This window comes from Bombina bombina, chromosome 3 (assembly GCF_027579735.1).
Source record: "Bombina bombina isolate aBomBom1 chromosome 3, aBomBom1.pri, whole genome shotgun sequence".
In the NCBI taxonomy this organism is placed as follows: Eukaryota; Metazoa; Chordata; class Amphibia; order Anura; family Bombinatoridae; genus Bombina; species Bombina bombina.
The window spans coordinates 686,920,589-686,939,512 of NC_069501.1; the positions used below are offsets into that span (position 1 = coordinate 686,920,589).

General features: G+C 37.0%; 1 protein-coding gene across 1 annotated transcript in view; it reads left to right on the top strand.

Moving 5' to 3' along the window:
• The window catches only part of CALN1 (calneuron 1), a 761,947-nt gene that overhangs the window by 256,929 nt on the left and 486,094 nt on the right, over nucleotides 1-18,924 (top strand). Inside the window, exon 3 of the mRNA XM_053707465.1 lies at nucleotides 5,593-5,705. Within this exon, the coding sequence (XP_053563440.1) occupies nucleotides 5,593-5,705 (113 nt within the window). The remainder of the gene's footprint in view (nucleotides 1-5,592; nucleotides 5,706-18,924) is intronic.

The window sequence follows — 18,924 nt, forward strand, 5'->3', positions numbered from 1 at the left end:
TACCTTGTAATGACATTTCCCACGCTTAATAGCATTCTGCTATTTATCAAGGCTGTTAGGTCTGATGAAATGCATAGAATTTGCTTACTGACATTCGTGTTTTATCACAGACATTGGGATATTAACTCGCTTCATACAGGTTCATCTCTATTTCTAAATTTTAGAATATAGACACATGAATAATTCCTGTTTTTATCCTGTATTCCCTATTATTCACATATCAGGTTCATTGTTTGTTTTATGCAATATACAAACAAACTGTATATATAATTCCTGCTGTGCTGAACACCAATTTCTACATCCAGCTATAAAGGATTCATATTGGGCCAAATTTGAGCAACCGTAGTTGTTCCATAACTGTTCCGGATCCAATACCACAAAGATAATTTGTATCCATCTTGATAAAGAACTATCACAGAGGAGAGAACTACCATCAAGGAGAGACCAGTAACAACAAACCAACTTGGTCACATGGTCTGACGTCACCTCAATCTCGGAGCTCACCGAACTTGTGTAGTATCCATTCAATTGGGAACAGTGAGTTTTTTACATCAAAATTCATCCAGAGCTGTGCACAGCCGAAGATTCCTATAAAGTCCTCACTTGAATTGACTCATATTACACCTCCACTACATTTTATATCTTAATGTAGTTACTGTATTAACCTTTATCGTACTTACTTTTATTGTGCCCTATTTATTTTTATCGTACTTTCTTGTACTGCAAACACCAACCTGCTTTAATTCACATACCACGCTACTGGGTGTTGTTTTTTACAGGAATCTTTGTATGCTAAAAGTATTGCCTATTTACTATACTTATTGACCTTAATATCAAGCATTATATTATTTATTTTTTTTACATAGATTGTACACGATGCCGGCATCATTTTATATAAATTAGATTCTAGACTAGCTTATTCAATTTTGTCATATCAATTTTATTCAAGTGTTATTATTTTTAATTATTTATTAATCTATTGATAGGTTTATCCTATTTCATATTTTTTCCTTACTGAGTATCAGTTTTATTTTTTTTATTTTATCTATATATCATTTTTCAACAGTGACACTATTAATCAATATTTATTCCTACATATATCATTTAGTGGTCAGCTCTTTCCACGGAGTGCTTTTTTCCCGCCTCCTCCTTTCTCCCCCCCCTCCCTGTTATCTTACTATTGTATTTTTAAGATCATTCTTTTGGAGAAACTGTGATCATTTAGGGATTTTAGCTTTGGCCATTATAGGTAGCTCTAACACCACATTCTCTTTGTGTAGCCTTTAAGTTTTATAACAGGCTCCGTTTGAGCCTATGCATTCCACAGATTTTAAGTTACTATCTTGGAAGGTTTTGTTTCTTACTGCTATTTCTTCTGCTCTGAGGGTTTCTGAACTCTCAGCTTTGCAGTGTGATTCTCTTTATCTCATATTTCATAAAGATAAGGCAGTTCTCTGTAACAAGTTTGGTTTTCTTCCTAAAGTTGTTTTGGACAGAAATATTAATCAGGAAATTGTTGTTCCTTCTCTTTGTTCTAATCCTTCTTCTCATAAGGAACGTTTGTTACACAACTTAGATGTTGTGCGGGCTCTTAAATTCTATTTGCAAGCGACTAAGGATTTTCGTCAGTCTTTATTGTTTGTTTGCTTTTCTGGGAAATGTAAAGGACAGAAAGCTACGGCCACTTCTCTTTCTCTCTGGTTGAGAAGTATTATTCGTTTGGCGTATGAAACTGCTGGACAGCAGCCCCCTGAGAGAATTACAGCTTATTCCACTAAGGCTGTTTCTTCTTCTTGGGCCTTCAAGAATGAGGCCTCTGTGGAACAGATTTGCAAGGCTGCGACTTGGTCTTCTTTGCACACTTTTTCAAATTCTATAAATTCGATACTTTTGCCTTGGCTGAGGCTTCTTTTGGGAGAAAGGTTCTTCAAGCAGTGGTGCCTTTTGTTTAGGTTACTGTCTTGTCTCTCGCTCATCATCTGTGTCCTCTAGCTTGGGTATTGATTCCCAAGAATAATTGATGATTCTGTGGACTCACTGTGTCTTGAGAAAGAAAACAAAAATAATATAAATATATACATGTTTCATCTTAGTGGAATCAGAGGATGCTAATGAACAGATTTTGAGATTGTTTTGCTATAATTAAAGCGTCAGATGTTTGTGGAATGTGATCATTAATGTCATTAATGTTTTTATATATATATATATATATATATATAGACTCCAAGTAAGTGCACTCTCACTCGCCAACCTCAACATAGACCAGGGTGCTTGGCAGAATATTCAATCAAGATAAGGATAAGCACTCACTGGATTTAAGTACAACTATTTATTGGTAGTGACATTTCGGGGCATTCACCTGAGGAAGGGGTGAATGCCCCGAAACGTCACTACCAATAAATAGTTATTGTACTTAAATCCAATGAGTGCTTATCCTTATCTTGATTTTATATATATATATATATATATATATATTATTTCTTAATTCTGTGAATAGCTAGCCAGTTAAAACTGTTTTCCACTGAAAGCTCTTTTTATGCCCAAAAAAAAAATTATTGTTGTTGTAGGTAATTAAAAAAAGAGAGACTCTATTTCTGTTAACACAAAGTAATAGCAAAAATGCTTAAAATTCTTTGGCACTTTGAGCAAGTTTTTCTCTAAAATTCCAGCGAGGTAATTGGCCATTAAATACACTAGAATTGCACAATCCCAAATTCACAATAAAAGACAATACAATAGCACTTACTTTGAATTTCAAATAATCAGTAGATTTTTTAAATGGGAAATTTCAAATATTGCTTCTAATTTCCTATATACTGTATCATGTGGCAGCAATTACAGACTCATATATGTATACACTGTGAACTCTTGCACATGCTCTGTAGGAGCTAGTGTCTTAGAAAGAGTAATTGATAATGGAAGTTAAATGGAAATTTGTTTAAAATGGCATGTTCCATCTGAATCATAAAAGTTGAATTTTGACTTGTGTGTCCCCTTAAGTTTTGTGCTTTTGTATTTTTTTTCCTGCCCCTACCCTGGTTGTTCGTGTTTTTATGCATGCTTGTTTTTGTCTATTGGGTTATTCACAGCAATTTGTCACCATCATAATGTCAAAAACAAACAAATGCAGGTGCCAGCAAATCACATGTATACATGCTGATGACTAGATATTAGTGTAAGGCTGATTACTGGAAACTCAAGAAAAACAACAGGTAGATATATATTGATGTGTCTTAGTTATAAAGAGTTGAAGGATAGAATATATGTGAGACATCTGTAGACTAAATGTATAAGTACATTGAAGGCAAGGTCTGTATTTTAATCCTCTCTGGGTTATCAATCTTTTAATTGGAAGGGAGGTTTGTGATATATTCCCTCCTCTCTGCTTGTCAAGGGATTAACATACACACACATTTACAATGGCTTTGTTACTTATTTTCAACATTGCTTAAATATACAAAACTAATCTGTCCTGTACACATTGGAAATTAAAATAAGTATACATATTTTAATTGTCTTGGGTGGATTTTCAAACTCAATAATATTGCTAACTGTGGGATTTCTTTATAAAGAAGGAACACAAATTAGCCAGGCTATATATAGTATTTATAACAGCCTGACATGCCTTTACATGTTATTTCATAATTACATTTCTGAGAAATTATAGACAATCTTTGACCTTATTACATTGATGTCTTTCAGGATTACTTTAGCTGTTAATTAAAGTTTGCACGTATTACAATAATACCTAATAGTAAAAGACATTCAAACTCCTGAAACACTCTCAGTCTGCTTCAGATGAGCCACGTGATTATATGCATATATACCTGTGTCTCATTTGCTCTCTGGCTATATCCCCAAGGGTTAAACACTTAGGGCTCCATTTAAGAAGATGCACATGCAGCTTTGGAGCGCCTTTGCGCCTGAGCGACACAGCAGCCAATAGTTAAAAAGCAGCTGTCATCAGACCTCTGCTTCTTAACCTATGCGCGAACTCTAAAGTGGGGTGTTTGACTGCCCCTGCTTGCAATGATAAATGCGGGCAGCCTAGCCACAGGGGTGGAGATGTGCAACCCTTGTTAAATGGAGGCCTTAAAATAAAGGGATTTGTGTAAAAAGTGTCCCTTTATACATTATACTGTATTAATGAAACTACATGGAGCTGTACTTTGTCTGAGTATATAGTTATTAGTTAATTTTCAAAGTTGTCAGTGATAGATAATGTATATTTGCCTTGGAAAAGCATTAGTGTTTATTGGCATGTAATAGCCAGATGAGATTTGTTAAATAACTAATAGTGTTAGTTTAATGGAAAAGAGCATAAAGAGACGTTACAGTGCTCAAATGTGGTAGAGCATTTTAATATGTCACTATTGTTTGTGTAGATTGTTTAACCCCTGTAACACATAATTAAAGTCTGGTACAAACGTATACCCTTTTTTAATATACTTTTATATACTTTCTAAAAGTGGAACTAGAAGTTAACATGACAGTCACCAAAGCTCTTGGCATATAATGCACGTTGCCACTTTTAACTACATTTATTTTTATATTTTTCTGTAGGGCATCTTTCTACCAGAAGCTTACATGAGAAAATAATAGGGGATAAAAGCACTTTAAATTAAGATTTTGTTCCAATGTCTCACACAACACTTTTTAATTTTACTTAAAGTTCTTGTAAAAAAAAAATGCCATGATGTAATAAAGTACCATAAATAAAGCGTATTGACTGAATAGGAAGTCAATAGTTATTGTAAACCTATCAATATAAGGGTTTGGTTAAATTTACCTTTAGTTTAATCTAATGTGACAGGGGTGCCAATGATTGCCAGCTGACCCTGTAACATTACTCATTTGAAAACAGGCTTGTCTTGAAAATTCAGGTTAACTCATTTATGTGGTATATAGACCAGACACATATGGTTTGCCTCTGTACAAAGAAACATGCCTACCTTATAAAATGTGTCTTACTCTTGCACGATATTTTCTTTTTGGAAGTAAATAAGGGATATTTTGAAGGAGCACTGAAAAGTGTCTTTACATTGCGGTCTATGCAGACTGTGTGTTCGCTATAATATATATGTGTATGCTTTTATACATATATATATATTTATGTGTTAACACATAAATATATCTGTATATAAGCATTCACATTGTGGGCCACTTCAAATACCAACACACAAATTCGCTCCACTCGTAATCTGGCCCTAATTTGTAAGTCAAAATGTAAAAGTTTGGTCTGAGATGTGTTGTTTGGGCCAGTGAATTGGGTATGAAAATTATGCATTTCTTATTAATGATATGAGAAATAATATATTTTAAATACATAAAATCAATATTCTCAGTTAAACCTAAAGCTTTTCATTGTGGTTCTGAGAAGTCAGCCCTCAGATCACATTGGCTTTCTAGGTGAAATGTTTAAATGAGTCAGATACTTTGAAGATTCATGGGTCTTTTTTTGTGATAAATGCACCATATGATAGTAATCTTTCTTTCAGAAATAAGACTACCTAACAATGTTTAAACATCCAGGCAGTATCTCTGAAAATATCTTACAATGACCTTCATGAATTCATGTTCTTCTTCTTGTAGGAGATGGTCAGGTTGACTTTGATGAATTTATGACAATTCTTGGTCCTAAACTGGTGTCTACAGAAGGTCGAGATGGATTTCTTGGAAACACAATAGACAGTATATTTTGGCAGGTAAAGAAAAACAATTTTCCTCTATTTCATTTTTCAATGTATTTTTATACTTTTCAGTTTGCATTACTTTGTATCACATAATATGGTACAGGATTTTTAAAGCTTTGTTGTTTATGTTTTAGATTATTTTCCGTGTGTTGATATCACTGATCAAAGTTGTATTTATCTCCAGTATCTTTATTTAGTTTTCAGCTTAAGCGTTTAGTTTTGTATTTGTATGTGCTTTAGAGTATTTATTAAAGTGTTTAATGTCATTTTAGAATTTAAATAAAGAATGGTTAATCTATGACTGTTATTTTAATTCAATAAATAAAAATATTTATTTTAGGATTTAGAGGACAAATGAATAATATTTTACTTGTATTGTTTACAAAAGAAAGTTATTATTGTAGCGAATCATTAAAAAAACATTAATTTCTGAGAAAGATTTATATACTGATAATACAATTTTTTTTTTTAAAATAATCATCAAAAATAAATTCTATTTAAATCAATAACAAGAAAACTATAAAAAATATATAAGGTGTAAGCCAAACAGAGATGCTGTTTTCTGTACTGATAAAAAATGCAACTGATATTACAGTAGAAAATACCAATCCAACTATATACATTTTCATACGTAAATGTGATTTAAAATATGACAAAACAAGAACATGTTCAAATCCTTCATTAAACGTTCATGGTTTACAGTGATAAATGATTGATAGCATCCTAACATGTGGGGCACAGATTAATATTTTAGAAGACTTATGGGCTATATATAAATTTATGGCTATCAAATAAACAATTTATTTCCTAAAAATGTTCAATTATTCAGGGTTAGATTTTTCTAGTCTGCTGTCTGCTGTTTGTCTTTCTAGAGGGTTCTTTTGAGTTGTGTTAATTCCTGAGTACACATTTTTACTAGTGCAGTGGGATACATGTGGCCCTTGGGCCTCCAGATTGTTTTCTGAATAGTGCATGCCTTAAAAGAAAACCATCCCATTAACTTCTTTTATCAAATGTGTTTTCTTCTCTCATTATCTTTTGTTATTGTGGACATGTTGGGCCTATGTTTATTATCTTCTGTCAAAATATATTTCTATGTTGAAGAGTAAACCTAGGTAGGCTTAGGAAAATGCATGTTTCTTTGGCACTTTATGGCAGCAGTGATTGAAATAATTTTATACATTGTTGCACTGGTTCTAGAATGCTAAATACCCATACATGTTAATGAGCTACTATGAGTCTTTCTAGATTTACTTTTTGATCAAAGGACACCAAGAGAATTAATCAACTTTGTTAATAAAAGTAAATTATAGGGACACTGAACCCAATTTTTTTTTCACGATTCAGATAGAGCATGCAATTTTAAGCAACTTTTCTAATTTACTCCTATTATCAATTTTTCTTTGTTCTATTGTTATCTTTATTTGAAAAAGAAGGCATCTAAGCTAAGGAGCCAGCCAGAAACCTGGATGTGACGAACCAAGGTTATCCAACCCTGCGCCAGTCACTTATTTGGCACAGAAAGGGTTTTCAGCCCCCTTTTCTGTCACCTATAGGTCACAATCTAGCCACACCAGGCAAACTTGTGATTCAGTTTACTGGGTGCAAGAGTTAATTCACACTCCCTTAATCTGTACTAGACGTAAGAGAAATGCCCAACACTCCCTTTTCAATGCCACCCACAATAAACTATAAATCCTATAGCTCAAATGCTGCCACCACTTAAAATTTATTATAGGGAAAATCTTAAGGAAAAACCCCAGACTTTACACATTAACTCTAGAAATACAATTTAGCAGAAAATAATCTAAATTATACAGTTCTAATATTCCAGTCTCTTTCAGTAACGTGGTTCAATTATTAGACAAAGGCCAAACTTAATAAAGGAATTATTTATTATGCCAAAAATATTATGCACAATGCATTATTAATAAAAAGTTGTTACAAATAAAATTACACACGCAAACAGTGTTTTAAAATAAAAAGGAGAAAAACAGAATTGAATACTTTACTAGCTTCAAGATCTGCGCCAGGGGAATGGCAGAAGAAGATGGCTCCTTACTCTGTACAGCAGCTCCCCTTGTAAGAATGACAATCTTATTGTTAAAAAATAAGATTCTTAAACCCTACTTTTCAGAGATCAGGTTGCTTAACCACACCCTCCTGGGCGGGCTAAGAAACCCCCCTGTCTTTACAACCTTCAATAGACTAATTTCTTGCCTGAAATTATACAATCCAGTATAATTTCTGCTAGGTAAGAAATTTCTATATTTACATGTCTAGAACCTTTTAGGTTTATTGGGAGACTTGGTTTGATATCAAATATGCCATTGGTTGTCATATTTACCTGCTGTTAAGGTTATAACACTTTTAACCCACATATGTACATAATATACCAATGTCCTGCCAGTGACCTGGTCAGTTTTTGTAATGAAGGGCCTGTTTTGCATCAGGCATTCTATTGACAGCTTAAGCCATAAACTTTATCCTGTGTATCTCTGTGACTAAGAGTTTCAGTGACTTTATGACCCAATGCATACACACTAACATTTGGTGGCTATTTAGGGGGGTTCTGGCACTTCAAAGAAAATACAAACACAATTCTTCTTGAAAACAAATAACGGTTTTGAGTGCCAGCTACACAAAGTTAACTCCTTAACAGCTGAATCCTGAGATATTTGTGACACCTCCCCCAATAAGAGACGCAAAAGGGGGTGGCTACAAGCCACTCCCAATGCGTATCAAAAGGAGCTTCCCCTTGCGGTGAGAACACTGTTGCCAGACAGATTGCACCTAGCAGTTTTGGCAGCAGGATGCCCTCCTTTTAAAAGTGACACACTAGTTGCTCTACCCAACCAATTGAATCTATTGCAGGGCCCCTCCCATGCAGCCTCTAGTTTGTTCTGTCTCATGGGCGTGAGTACAAGAACATTATGGACCATCTCACACACTTCCTCTCTGGCAGTAAACTCCTGCAACTGTTTTTGTGCGAATATGGCATCTCTGGGTTTTGCAGGTACCTCCCCCAATAAGGTTTGTATCTTATCCATGAATAGCACATCATCCCCTGTTACAGAGGTGCCTGTGAAACCTAGTGTCTTGCTACCTATGGTGTGCTCTCTAAACATATTGTGTGCTGTCAGTTGCTGCTTAACTACCATAGGCTCTTGCCCTCCCACTGGAGTAGAATTCCTGTACTCCTGCACTCTGTTATGGTTGGTAGGGGGTTGACTAACTGCCCCCCTCCTCCTCACTGTGGGTTCTAACTGCTGGGGACACTGATGCTGCACATCTATCAGTGTATTTGCTGAATGGCACTGTGGGGCTGTGTAAATACACTTCTCTGTACTCCTCCCCCCTGTGCCTGCAGTCTGTGTCAGTCTCTGTCCCCTAGCCTGTGCAGTCTGTTTACAGGTCACAGCTGAGGTTACTGGGGTCTCTGTCACCCACAATCTTTCACACTCACTCTGGGGGTCCCTCAAAGAGTATCCTGTACCCTCCTCCCCCACACACTCTGAAATCTGTGGCTTTGCTGCTTCTGTCATAGAGTGGGCTAGTTTGCCCCCCTGCTCTCTCTCACAGTCAGTCTGCCACTTTGCATAATAACACAGAATCTGAGATCCTTTTGACACTGGTGCAGACAAGCACACATCTTCCTTCTGCCATTTATCACAACTATTGTGTCTTTTCACAGGGTGCGGAATTGTCCCTGGCAGAGACTGGCACACATCATCTAGCGGCCCAGTCACCCAGTCATTCTCTCCCCCGTCAATCTCACCTCCTTCTATAGAATCCACTGATTCAATCACAGGCAGACACGCACCCCTCATCTGCCTTCTCTCACAAACAGCTTCTCCCTGTACAGGTAAACTCAGTTCAGGCACAGACAGACCCACACAGTCTATCTGCCTTTCTCCACCATCAGTTTCTCCTCTTACAGGGTCACCTCTCAGCACAGACACCCCCAGTTCAGGCACAGCCCTTCGCACACATGCACGCTGTCCTCCCTCCTGGTCATAATGTCTCTGAGCATTTTTACACACAGCCCTTTCCACATAAGGGTCTGCGCATTGTTAGGCACATAAAGAGATAACAATCTACCCAAATCAGTACCCAGTAAAACATCATTAGGAATATTTTCAGATACCCCCACATTTCTTAAACCTCTCCCCACTCCCCAATCAAGATATACACGTGCCGTAGGCACTGCAAGTTTCATTCCCCCAATCCCTTTAACTGCTAGAGTCTTTCCAGGGATAATGTTCTCAGAGTTCACTAGCTTTGGATGCACCATAGTCACTTCTGCACCTGTGTCCCTTAGCCCTAGTGTTACCTTATCTCCAACAGTCACAGGTTGCAGGTTCTCATGGTTGTTTTCCTCTGGACAGGTAACAAACAAAACAGATGCTGGTACTTCTGAGGGATTACTACCTCCAGCTGATTGCCCCAAGTTAATCCTCTCTGGGCAAGTGGAGCTGATGTGGCCCACTTTGTTGCAAACAAAACATCTGCGGGTATCCCCCTGCCCAGATGCAGCACTCGCCCCTCCTTTCCCAGAGGGAGCAGAAACACTGGATAAAGGCACAGCAGGTTTTGTGAAGGAGGGTTGTGCAGCAGCTCCTTTACAGGTGGATCCCCCTTAGAAAAGGATTTCCTCCCATTCTCTGGAGACCTGTTAGCCGTGTAAAAATCAGCCAACTCGCCAGCTTCCAATGCTGTTATGGGCTTCCGATCTAAAACCCATTCTTGAACTCCGGCTGGGCACAGCTGCATAAATTGCTCCTTAACCATCAAATCTTCCAGCTCCTCTATTGTGGCAACTTTTAATCCTCCGACCCACTGTTTAAAGGCTGTCATCAAGTTCCCAACAGCTGTAATATAGCTCTCTGACAAACCTTTCTGCAGAGAACGGAATTTCTTTCGGTACACCTCAGGAGTAAGATTGTATCTCCTCTGTAGTGCAGCTTTAATGGAATCATAGTCCTGATCAAACTCTGGGGGTAGTTCAGCAAACCAGTGCAGGACCTTTCAGGCCAGGGGTAAGGTACTTGGCCCACTGCTCCCTTGGCAACTGGAACTGTCTGCAAACTTTCTCAAAGCTACGCAGGAATACATCCACATCTCCATCTTTCTCCAGGGTGGGAAAATTCTCTGCACGCACTCTGGGAGCAGGGGGATCTCTAGGTTCACTAACAACAGGTGAGACCATCCCTCTCTCCAACCGTGCAAGCTGTAGCTGATACTCTCTCTCCGCCTGTCATTCAGCAGCCTGTCTTTCAGCAGCCTGTCTCTGAGCTGCCAGAGACGCCTGCCTCTCAGCCACGGCAGCCTGTCGTTCAGCAGCCTGTCTTTCATAAAACTTTGTAATCAGTTCCATGCGCAAACTTGCATCCACTGAGCCCATATGTTTAAGAACAGTTTGCAAATAACAGTCCAATGGATCCCCAGATCCTGATGAATCACCGCCCACAGCTGCAGACATCTCTCCTGAGACTTCAACTGGTGTGATTTGGCTGTTATCATATTCAACAAGAGCTTGTATTAGTGAATCTTTGTTCTTTGAACGTATTGGAATATCCCTCTCCTGGCATAGGAGTATAAGTGCCTCTCTAGATCGCTGCTCGTATGCCTCCATAGCAAAAATAAAATAGAAAAGAAAAACAGAGAATAGGGAAGGGGACTGTTTGCAATGTGTGACTATATAATGCACTGAGTTTTAGCCTTTGGAAATTGTAAATAACAATTTCTTTTAGTACCGGGATTTTCACACTAGCAAATCCACAAGCACTAAAATCTAATAATAAAAAAAATTATCTACACCGCTGCCCACCAATTTGTGATGAACCAAGGTTATCCAACCCTGTGCCAGTCACTTATTTGGCACAGAAAGGGTTTTCAGCCCCCTTTTCTGTCACCTATAGGTCACAATCTAGCCACACCAGGCAAGCTTGTGATTCAGTTTAGTGGGTGCAAGAGTTAATTCGCACTCCCTTAATCTGTACTAGACGTAAGAGAAATGCCGAACACTCCCTTTTCAATGCCACCCACAATAAACTATAAATCCTATAGCTCAAATGCTGCCACCACTTAAAATTTATTATAGGGAAAATCTTAAGGAAAAACCCCAGACTTTACACATTAACTCTAGAAATACAATTTAGTAGAAAATAATCTAAATTATACAGTTCTAATATTCCAGTCTCTTTCAGTAACGTGGTTCAATTATTAGACAAAGGCCAAACTTAATAAAGGAATTATTTATTATGCCAAAAATATTATGCACAATGCATTATTAATAAAAAGTTGTTACAAATAAAATTACACACGCAAACAGTGTTTTAAAATAAAAAGGAGAAAAACAGAATTGAATACTTTACTAGCTTCAAGATCTGCTCCAGGGGAATGGCAGAAGAAGATGGCTCCTTACTCTGTACAGCAGCTCCCCTTGTAAGAATGACAATCTTATTGTTAAAAAATAAGATTCTTAAACCCTACTTTTCAGAGATCAGGTTGCTTAACCACACCCTCCTGGGCGGGCTAAGAAACCCCCCTGTCTTTACAACCTTCAATAGACTAATTTCTTGCCTGAAATTATACAATCCAGTATAATTTCTGCTAGGTAAGGAATTTCTATATTTACATGTCTAGAACCTTTTAGGTTTATTGGGAGACTTGGTTTGATATCAAATATGCCATAGGTTGTCATATTTACCTGCTGTTAAGGTTATAACACTTTTAACCCACATATGTACATAATATACCAATGTCCTGCCAGTGACCTGGTCAGTTTTTGTAATGAAGGGCCTGTTTTGCATCAGGCATTCTATTGACAGCTTAAGCCATAAACTTTATCCTGTGTATCTCTGTGACTAAGAGTTTCAGTGACTTTATGACCCAATGCATACACACTAACATTTGGTGGCTATTTAAGGGGGTTCTGGCACTTCAAAGAAAATACAAACACAATTCTTCTTAAAAACAAATAACTGTTTTGAGTGCCAGCTACACAAAGTTAACTCCTTAGCAGCTGAATCCTGAGATATTTGTGACACTGGACAGCACTTGTTTATTGGTGGGTGAATTTATCCACCAATCAGCAAGAACAACCCAGGTTGTTCACCAAAAATGGGCTGGCATCTAAACTTACATTCTTGCTTTTCAAATAAAGATACCAAGAGAATTAAGAACATTTGATAATAGGAGTAACTTAGAAAGTTGCTTAAAATTACGTGCTCTATCTGAATCAAAAAATAAATCTTTTTGGTTCAGTGTCCCTTTAGTTTACTTTTATTAACAAAGTTGATTCATTCTCTTGGTGTCCTTTGATCAAATGTAAATGACTCATAGGAGCTCATTAACATGAATTTGCATACTCTGAGCCACAAAAAGTTTAATTTTCTCCTAGATGTGCCATTAACATCCTATCCCTAAGGTGAAACTACTGGAGACTTTGAGGTCTGGCTACTAACACTAGGGAACAATTATCTAAAGGTCTCACAAGTACTTTGAGAAATCTCGCCAGAATTTTAAAACGCCTTAGGAATTCTCTAAAGGCAATTTTTACCTTGAGAATAATGTTTTTTTTACAAAGGAGTGTTGCCTGCATTTAATTATGTGAAAAAGATACAGTGGGGCAAAAAAGTATTTAGTCAGCCACCAATTGTGCAAGTTCTCCCACTTAAGAAGATGAGAGAGGCCTGTAATTTTCATCATAGGTATACCTAAACTATGAGAGACAAAATGTGGAGAAAAATCTAGACAATCACATTGTCTGATTTGGAAAGATTTTATTTGCATATTATGGTGGAAAATAAGTATTTGGTCACCTACAAACAAGCAAGATTTCTGGCTCTCACAGACCTGTATCTTCATCTTTAAGAGGCTCCTCTGTCCTCTACTCATTACCTGTATTAATGGCACCTGTTTGAACTTGTGATCAGTATAAAAGACACCTGTCCACAACCTCAAACAGTCACACTCCAAACTCCACTATGGTGAAGACCAAAGAGCTGTCGAAGGACACCAGAAACAAAATTGTAGACCTGCACCAGGCTGGGAAGACTGAATCTGCAATACGCAAGCAGCTTGGTGTGAAGAAATCAACTGTGGGAGCAATAATTAGAAAATGGAAGACATACAAGACCACTGATAATCTCCCTCGATCTGGAGCTCCACGCAAGATCTCACCCCGTGGGGCCAAAATAATCACAAGAACGGTGAGTAAACATCCCAGAACCACACGGGGGTACCTAGTGAATGACCTGCAGAGAGCTGGAACCAACTTAACAAAGGCTACCATCAGTAGCACACTATGCCGCCAGGGACTCAGATCCTGCAGTGCCAGACGTGTCCCCCTGCTTAAGCCAGTACATGTCCGGGCCCGTCTGAAGTATGCTAGAGAGCATTTGGATGATCCAGAAGCGGATTGGGAGAATGTCATATGGTCAGATGAAACCAAAGTAGAACTGTTTGGAAGAAACACAACTCGTCGTGTTTGGAGGAGAGAGAATGCTGAGTTGCAACCAAAGCACACCATTCCTACTGTGAAGCATGGGGGTGGCAACATCATGCTTTGGGGCTGTTTCTCTGCAAAGGGAACAGGACGACTGATCCGGGTACATGAAAGAATGAATGGGGCCATGTATCGTGAGATTTTGAATGCAAACCTCCTTCCATCAGCAAGGGAATTGAAGGTGAAACGTGGCTGGGTCTTTCAGCATGACAATGATCCAAAACACACCACCCGGGCAACGAAGGAGTGGCTTCGTAAGAAGCATTTCAAGGTCCTGGAGTGGCCTAGCCAGTCTCCAGATCTCAACCCCATAGAAAACCTTTGGAGGGAGTTGAAAGTCTTTGTTGCCCAGCGACATCCCCAAAACATCACTGCTCTAGAGGAGATCTGCATGCAGCAATGGGCCAACATACCAGCAACTGTGTGTGACAACCTTGTGAAGACTTACAGAAAACGTTTGACCTCTGTCATTGCCAAAAAAGGATATATAACAAAGTATTGAGATGAACTTTTGATATTGACAAAATACTTATTTTCCACCATAATTTGAAAATAAATTCTTTCCAAGTCATACAATGTGATTGTCTGGATTTGTTTACACATTTTGTCTCTCATAGTTGAGGTATACCTATGATGAAAATTACAGGCCTCTCTCATCTTCTTAAGTGGGAGAACTTGCACAATTGGTGGCTGACTAAATACTTTTTTGCCCCACTGTACATACATTACATATTAAAAAAAAGCAATTTAAAAATCATATGGAATAAATTAAATAGCAAAATAAAAAATATGGTAAACATTGTATTCTTAAATTGCGTTACAATTCATTACAAAATTGTTTCCTAAAAAAGTTCTTTAGGTTATTCTGTAAACATTCCCCCTTCAGTTCTCACTGTTTTATCTTGCAAACTGAAAGGGGGTGAGATGTGTCAAAATACATTAAACATTTATTGCCTTAATAGAAAATAACATGCATACTTTATATGGGAGGCATCTTGCAACTTACAGGAACAGCTTATTTTTTTTTATATACTAGGACCTCCATATTCAATAAACTTAAAGTCTTCCATTTTCAGGTGGAATTTAGATTGCTGATCTACAGGAAAACAGTTAACATGCTATTTGTTGGCTTATTTTGTCATCCCTCTATATTATTTTTTATTTCTATTTTACATGTTAGTAAAAAATATGGATAATTTTAAACTACACTGAATAAATGTGAAATACATATTACAAATGTAAGGATGGCAGCTGATCATATGATCACAACTTTCCTTCGGTTGCTGTTTTTGTGCAATATTTTCTTATGGTAAAATATCAAGCACACATGTTCTACTGTGTATTCTTGTTTGAAATGAGAAACAAAAATGTTGGCTAAAATAATACATTTAATGTGACATAGAGATTCTAAAAATACATAGAATATTACTGAAAGCCTAAGACATAATATAGATAGATTTCTGGGAACGAAACAAAATTGGCAGACTATAACTAGATTTCTTTGTTGAGTTAAAATGTTTCACGTCATTTTTTTTTTATTCAGTTGTACATTTGACCTCTATCCCACTTTCATTCTGCAAAGGAGAAAGTGATATACTATCCATACCATATCTTACAGCTTATGTAGAAAGGCGATTTCCTCTTTGACAACAGCAATAACTCTACATAGAGATTTATGCTGAAGGATTTTAATGGCTGCAGATGCATAATGTTACCTAACCTTGTTAAATCTTATTACATGCTGAATGTGAGATTTACCCTTTCAGTCAATGACCATATGCAGTTCAGTATTTGTGATGCTTCATCATGGCTTAAAGGAATAGTCTAGTCATAATAAACTTCCATGATTCAGATAGAGCATTACATTGTAAGAAACTTTCTAATTTAAGCTCCTAAGATCACATTTAAATAAAGATACCAAGAGAACAAAGACAAATTGATAATAGGAGTAAATAAAAAAAGTTGCTTAAAATTGCATGCTCTATCTGAGATATTAAAGTTTAATTTTGACTAGACTATTCCTTTAAGGGAGTTTTGTTTTAATGTACATCTGAAATGTATTGCTTGTTACTCTGATCTCCCTATTTGTGCTGTAAAAATAAATGTGGGTAATAGGTATTGTACAACACAAATACCATAATATTTTAGACTCTTTTACACATGTAAAAAAAAATAATTGTCCAACATATAATTATTAATTTTGTTTCTATTATGTATATGCAAACCATTACTTTACTACCTTGTAGAAGGCAGTGAATAATCAAATATGTAATGTTTTCTAGAAAAACTTGTAGAATACATATCACTCAGTTTTATTCAGCAGTTTAAAAATATAAACATTAACATTTTAAAATAATGTTCTTTAAGTTAATAGCTTCTATAGACATCTTAAAGCTTTAAACTTTTTTTTTAAAGAATATCTCGGGAACCTTCTGGCAGTTTTTAACAAAGGTTGTGATTAACACTTTTGATAATAAACCATTGCAACTTGAGATTCCTTTAATGCATGTTTAATGTTTGCATCTTTATTACTGGAGGTGCTTGAAGAACACTAAAAAGCCTTAATGGTTTATTGATGCTGTTTGAATATGTGGGTTATGATCCAGAACAATATAACACATTCATAAATAAGAAGCAATCATGCTTGTGGTTTGTTTATGTGAAAAGGATTCAGTCTGCTGCCTTACTAGTGTATGGATCTTATGATATTTGTGCTCACTATTAAGCAAACATATACATTTTGTTTTTATGTCAAGCAGCCTGTCAGACTCTTGCTACTTATTATAGGGGAAGTAATATTCATATTAGCCTGTTTAATCACAACAAGCAATCAATTGCTTCATTTTAATATAAAAGGGTATTTCTCTGACAAAAATAAATAAATCACAGAACACAGTTCCAATATTACATTTTAGATACTGACATGAATGAAATCACATTTTGCAATTTCTATACAAGAAAAATATTTTTTTATCCAAGATGTCATATGTAACAACCTGTATGTCTACATTACTGAAAATAAAGGTAAATCAAAGTAAATTCTTCCAATAAAGGAGAATACTCAAGAGCCTATTGCCCAAATGCTTTGATCTTCATCTGCAGATATGCTCCCAAGTCTTTCTACTAACTAAAGAGATACACTCAATATATATAAGCTTTGTATGAAAATAAATAAATAGATAAAAAAGGGGAGGGGAAAAACAAAAGGAAGAGGAAGAGAGGGAAACCCTTAAGAGTAGAATAAATAAGAGAGCTATAACAGCTAATTGTATTTTTGCATTGCTACACTTAAAAATATAATGTATACATGGTTGTGTTTAATGGGTAGATGGAATAACATTTTCAAACATTCAGCAAGCGCTACCCAGTGTGCTAAACAAAAAATGGGCTGGCTCCTAAGCTTACACTCCTTTTTTTCTTCTTCAAATAAAGATACAAAACGAACAAAGAAAATTTAATAATAGGAGTAAATTAGAAAGTTGCTTAAAATTTCATGCTCTATCTGAATCACAAAAGAAAAATTTTGGATTCAGTATCCCTTTAAATTTTTATTCTCTATCTGAATCATGAAAGAAGAATAATGGGTTTTATATCCCTTTAATGTTACTTATGAGTGATTATATACTTTTAGGGATGTAGAAAACAAACTAAGAATGGACAGGGGCGCATTACCGCCTAGGCAGACAAGGCCCATGCCTAGTGCGGCAGTTTGGGAGGGGCGGCACTTTTTGGAGTCATTCTCCACTCTCCATTCTTCTTGTCAAGTGGAGTCTCCTGCCATGGCCCGCCCTATCTGCGGTGCATCCATCCACTGTGCTATACCTCTCTTAGATGTCCATCTGACAAATAGAGTCACCCACCCAACACCTGCCGCAAACACCATGCATCTGTCTTACTTCTTCCCCTAGACACATTCTGGTTGGGGCAAGAGCAGAGGTGGCAGTCAGCCGGGAGGAAGAGACTTAAAGGGACATAATACTCATATGCTAAATCACTTGAAACTGATGGAGTAGAACTGTAAAAAAGCTGACAGGAAAATATCACCTGAGTATATCTATGTAAAAAAGGAAGATATTTTACCTCACAATCTCCTCAGCTCAGCAGAGTAAGTTCTGTGTAAAAAGTTATACTCAACTGCTCCCAACTGCAGGTAAAAAAAAAAAATGAAGAAATGAACAGCAGCCAATCAGCATCAGCAGTGCTGAGGTCATGAACTTTTACTGTGATCTCATGAGATTTGACTTGACTCTCATGAGATTTCATTGTAAACTTCCTTTACCTGATTGGTTAAATAAGATGAGAGTGCACGATGCTCATCCCTTCAGCTGTCCTAGGACAGACATACTAAGATGCTGCTTAGAAATCCTTTACAATGGGAGGTGGCTACTGAGGAACTTTTGAGGTAAAATATCTTTCTTTTTTACATAGAGATGTTCAGGAGATATTTTCTAGTCAGCTTTTTACAGCTATGCTGCATCACTTTCAAGTGTTTAAACATTTGGGTATTATGGCCCTTTAAGCGCATAGCGAGTAGCGACGCACCACAAGCCGCGCATAGCAACACACCACAAGCGAGGTGATGAAATGCAGAGGACATGCAGGCCGGCATGTGGCAAGCCAGTCACCAGTACTGCTGGGGGGCATCAGGGTAAAGCAGCCAGCATCCAGGAGTGGCCACCAGGCAAGCATACAATGTGAAAGTCCGAGAAGGTACCGACT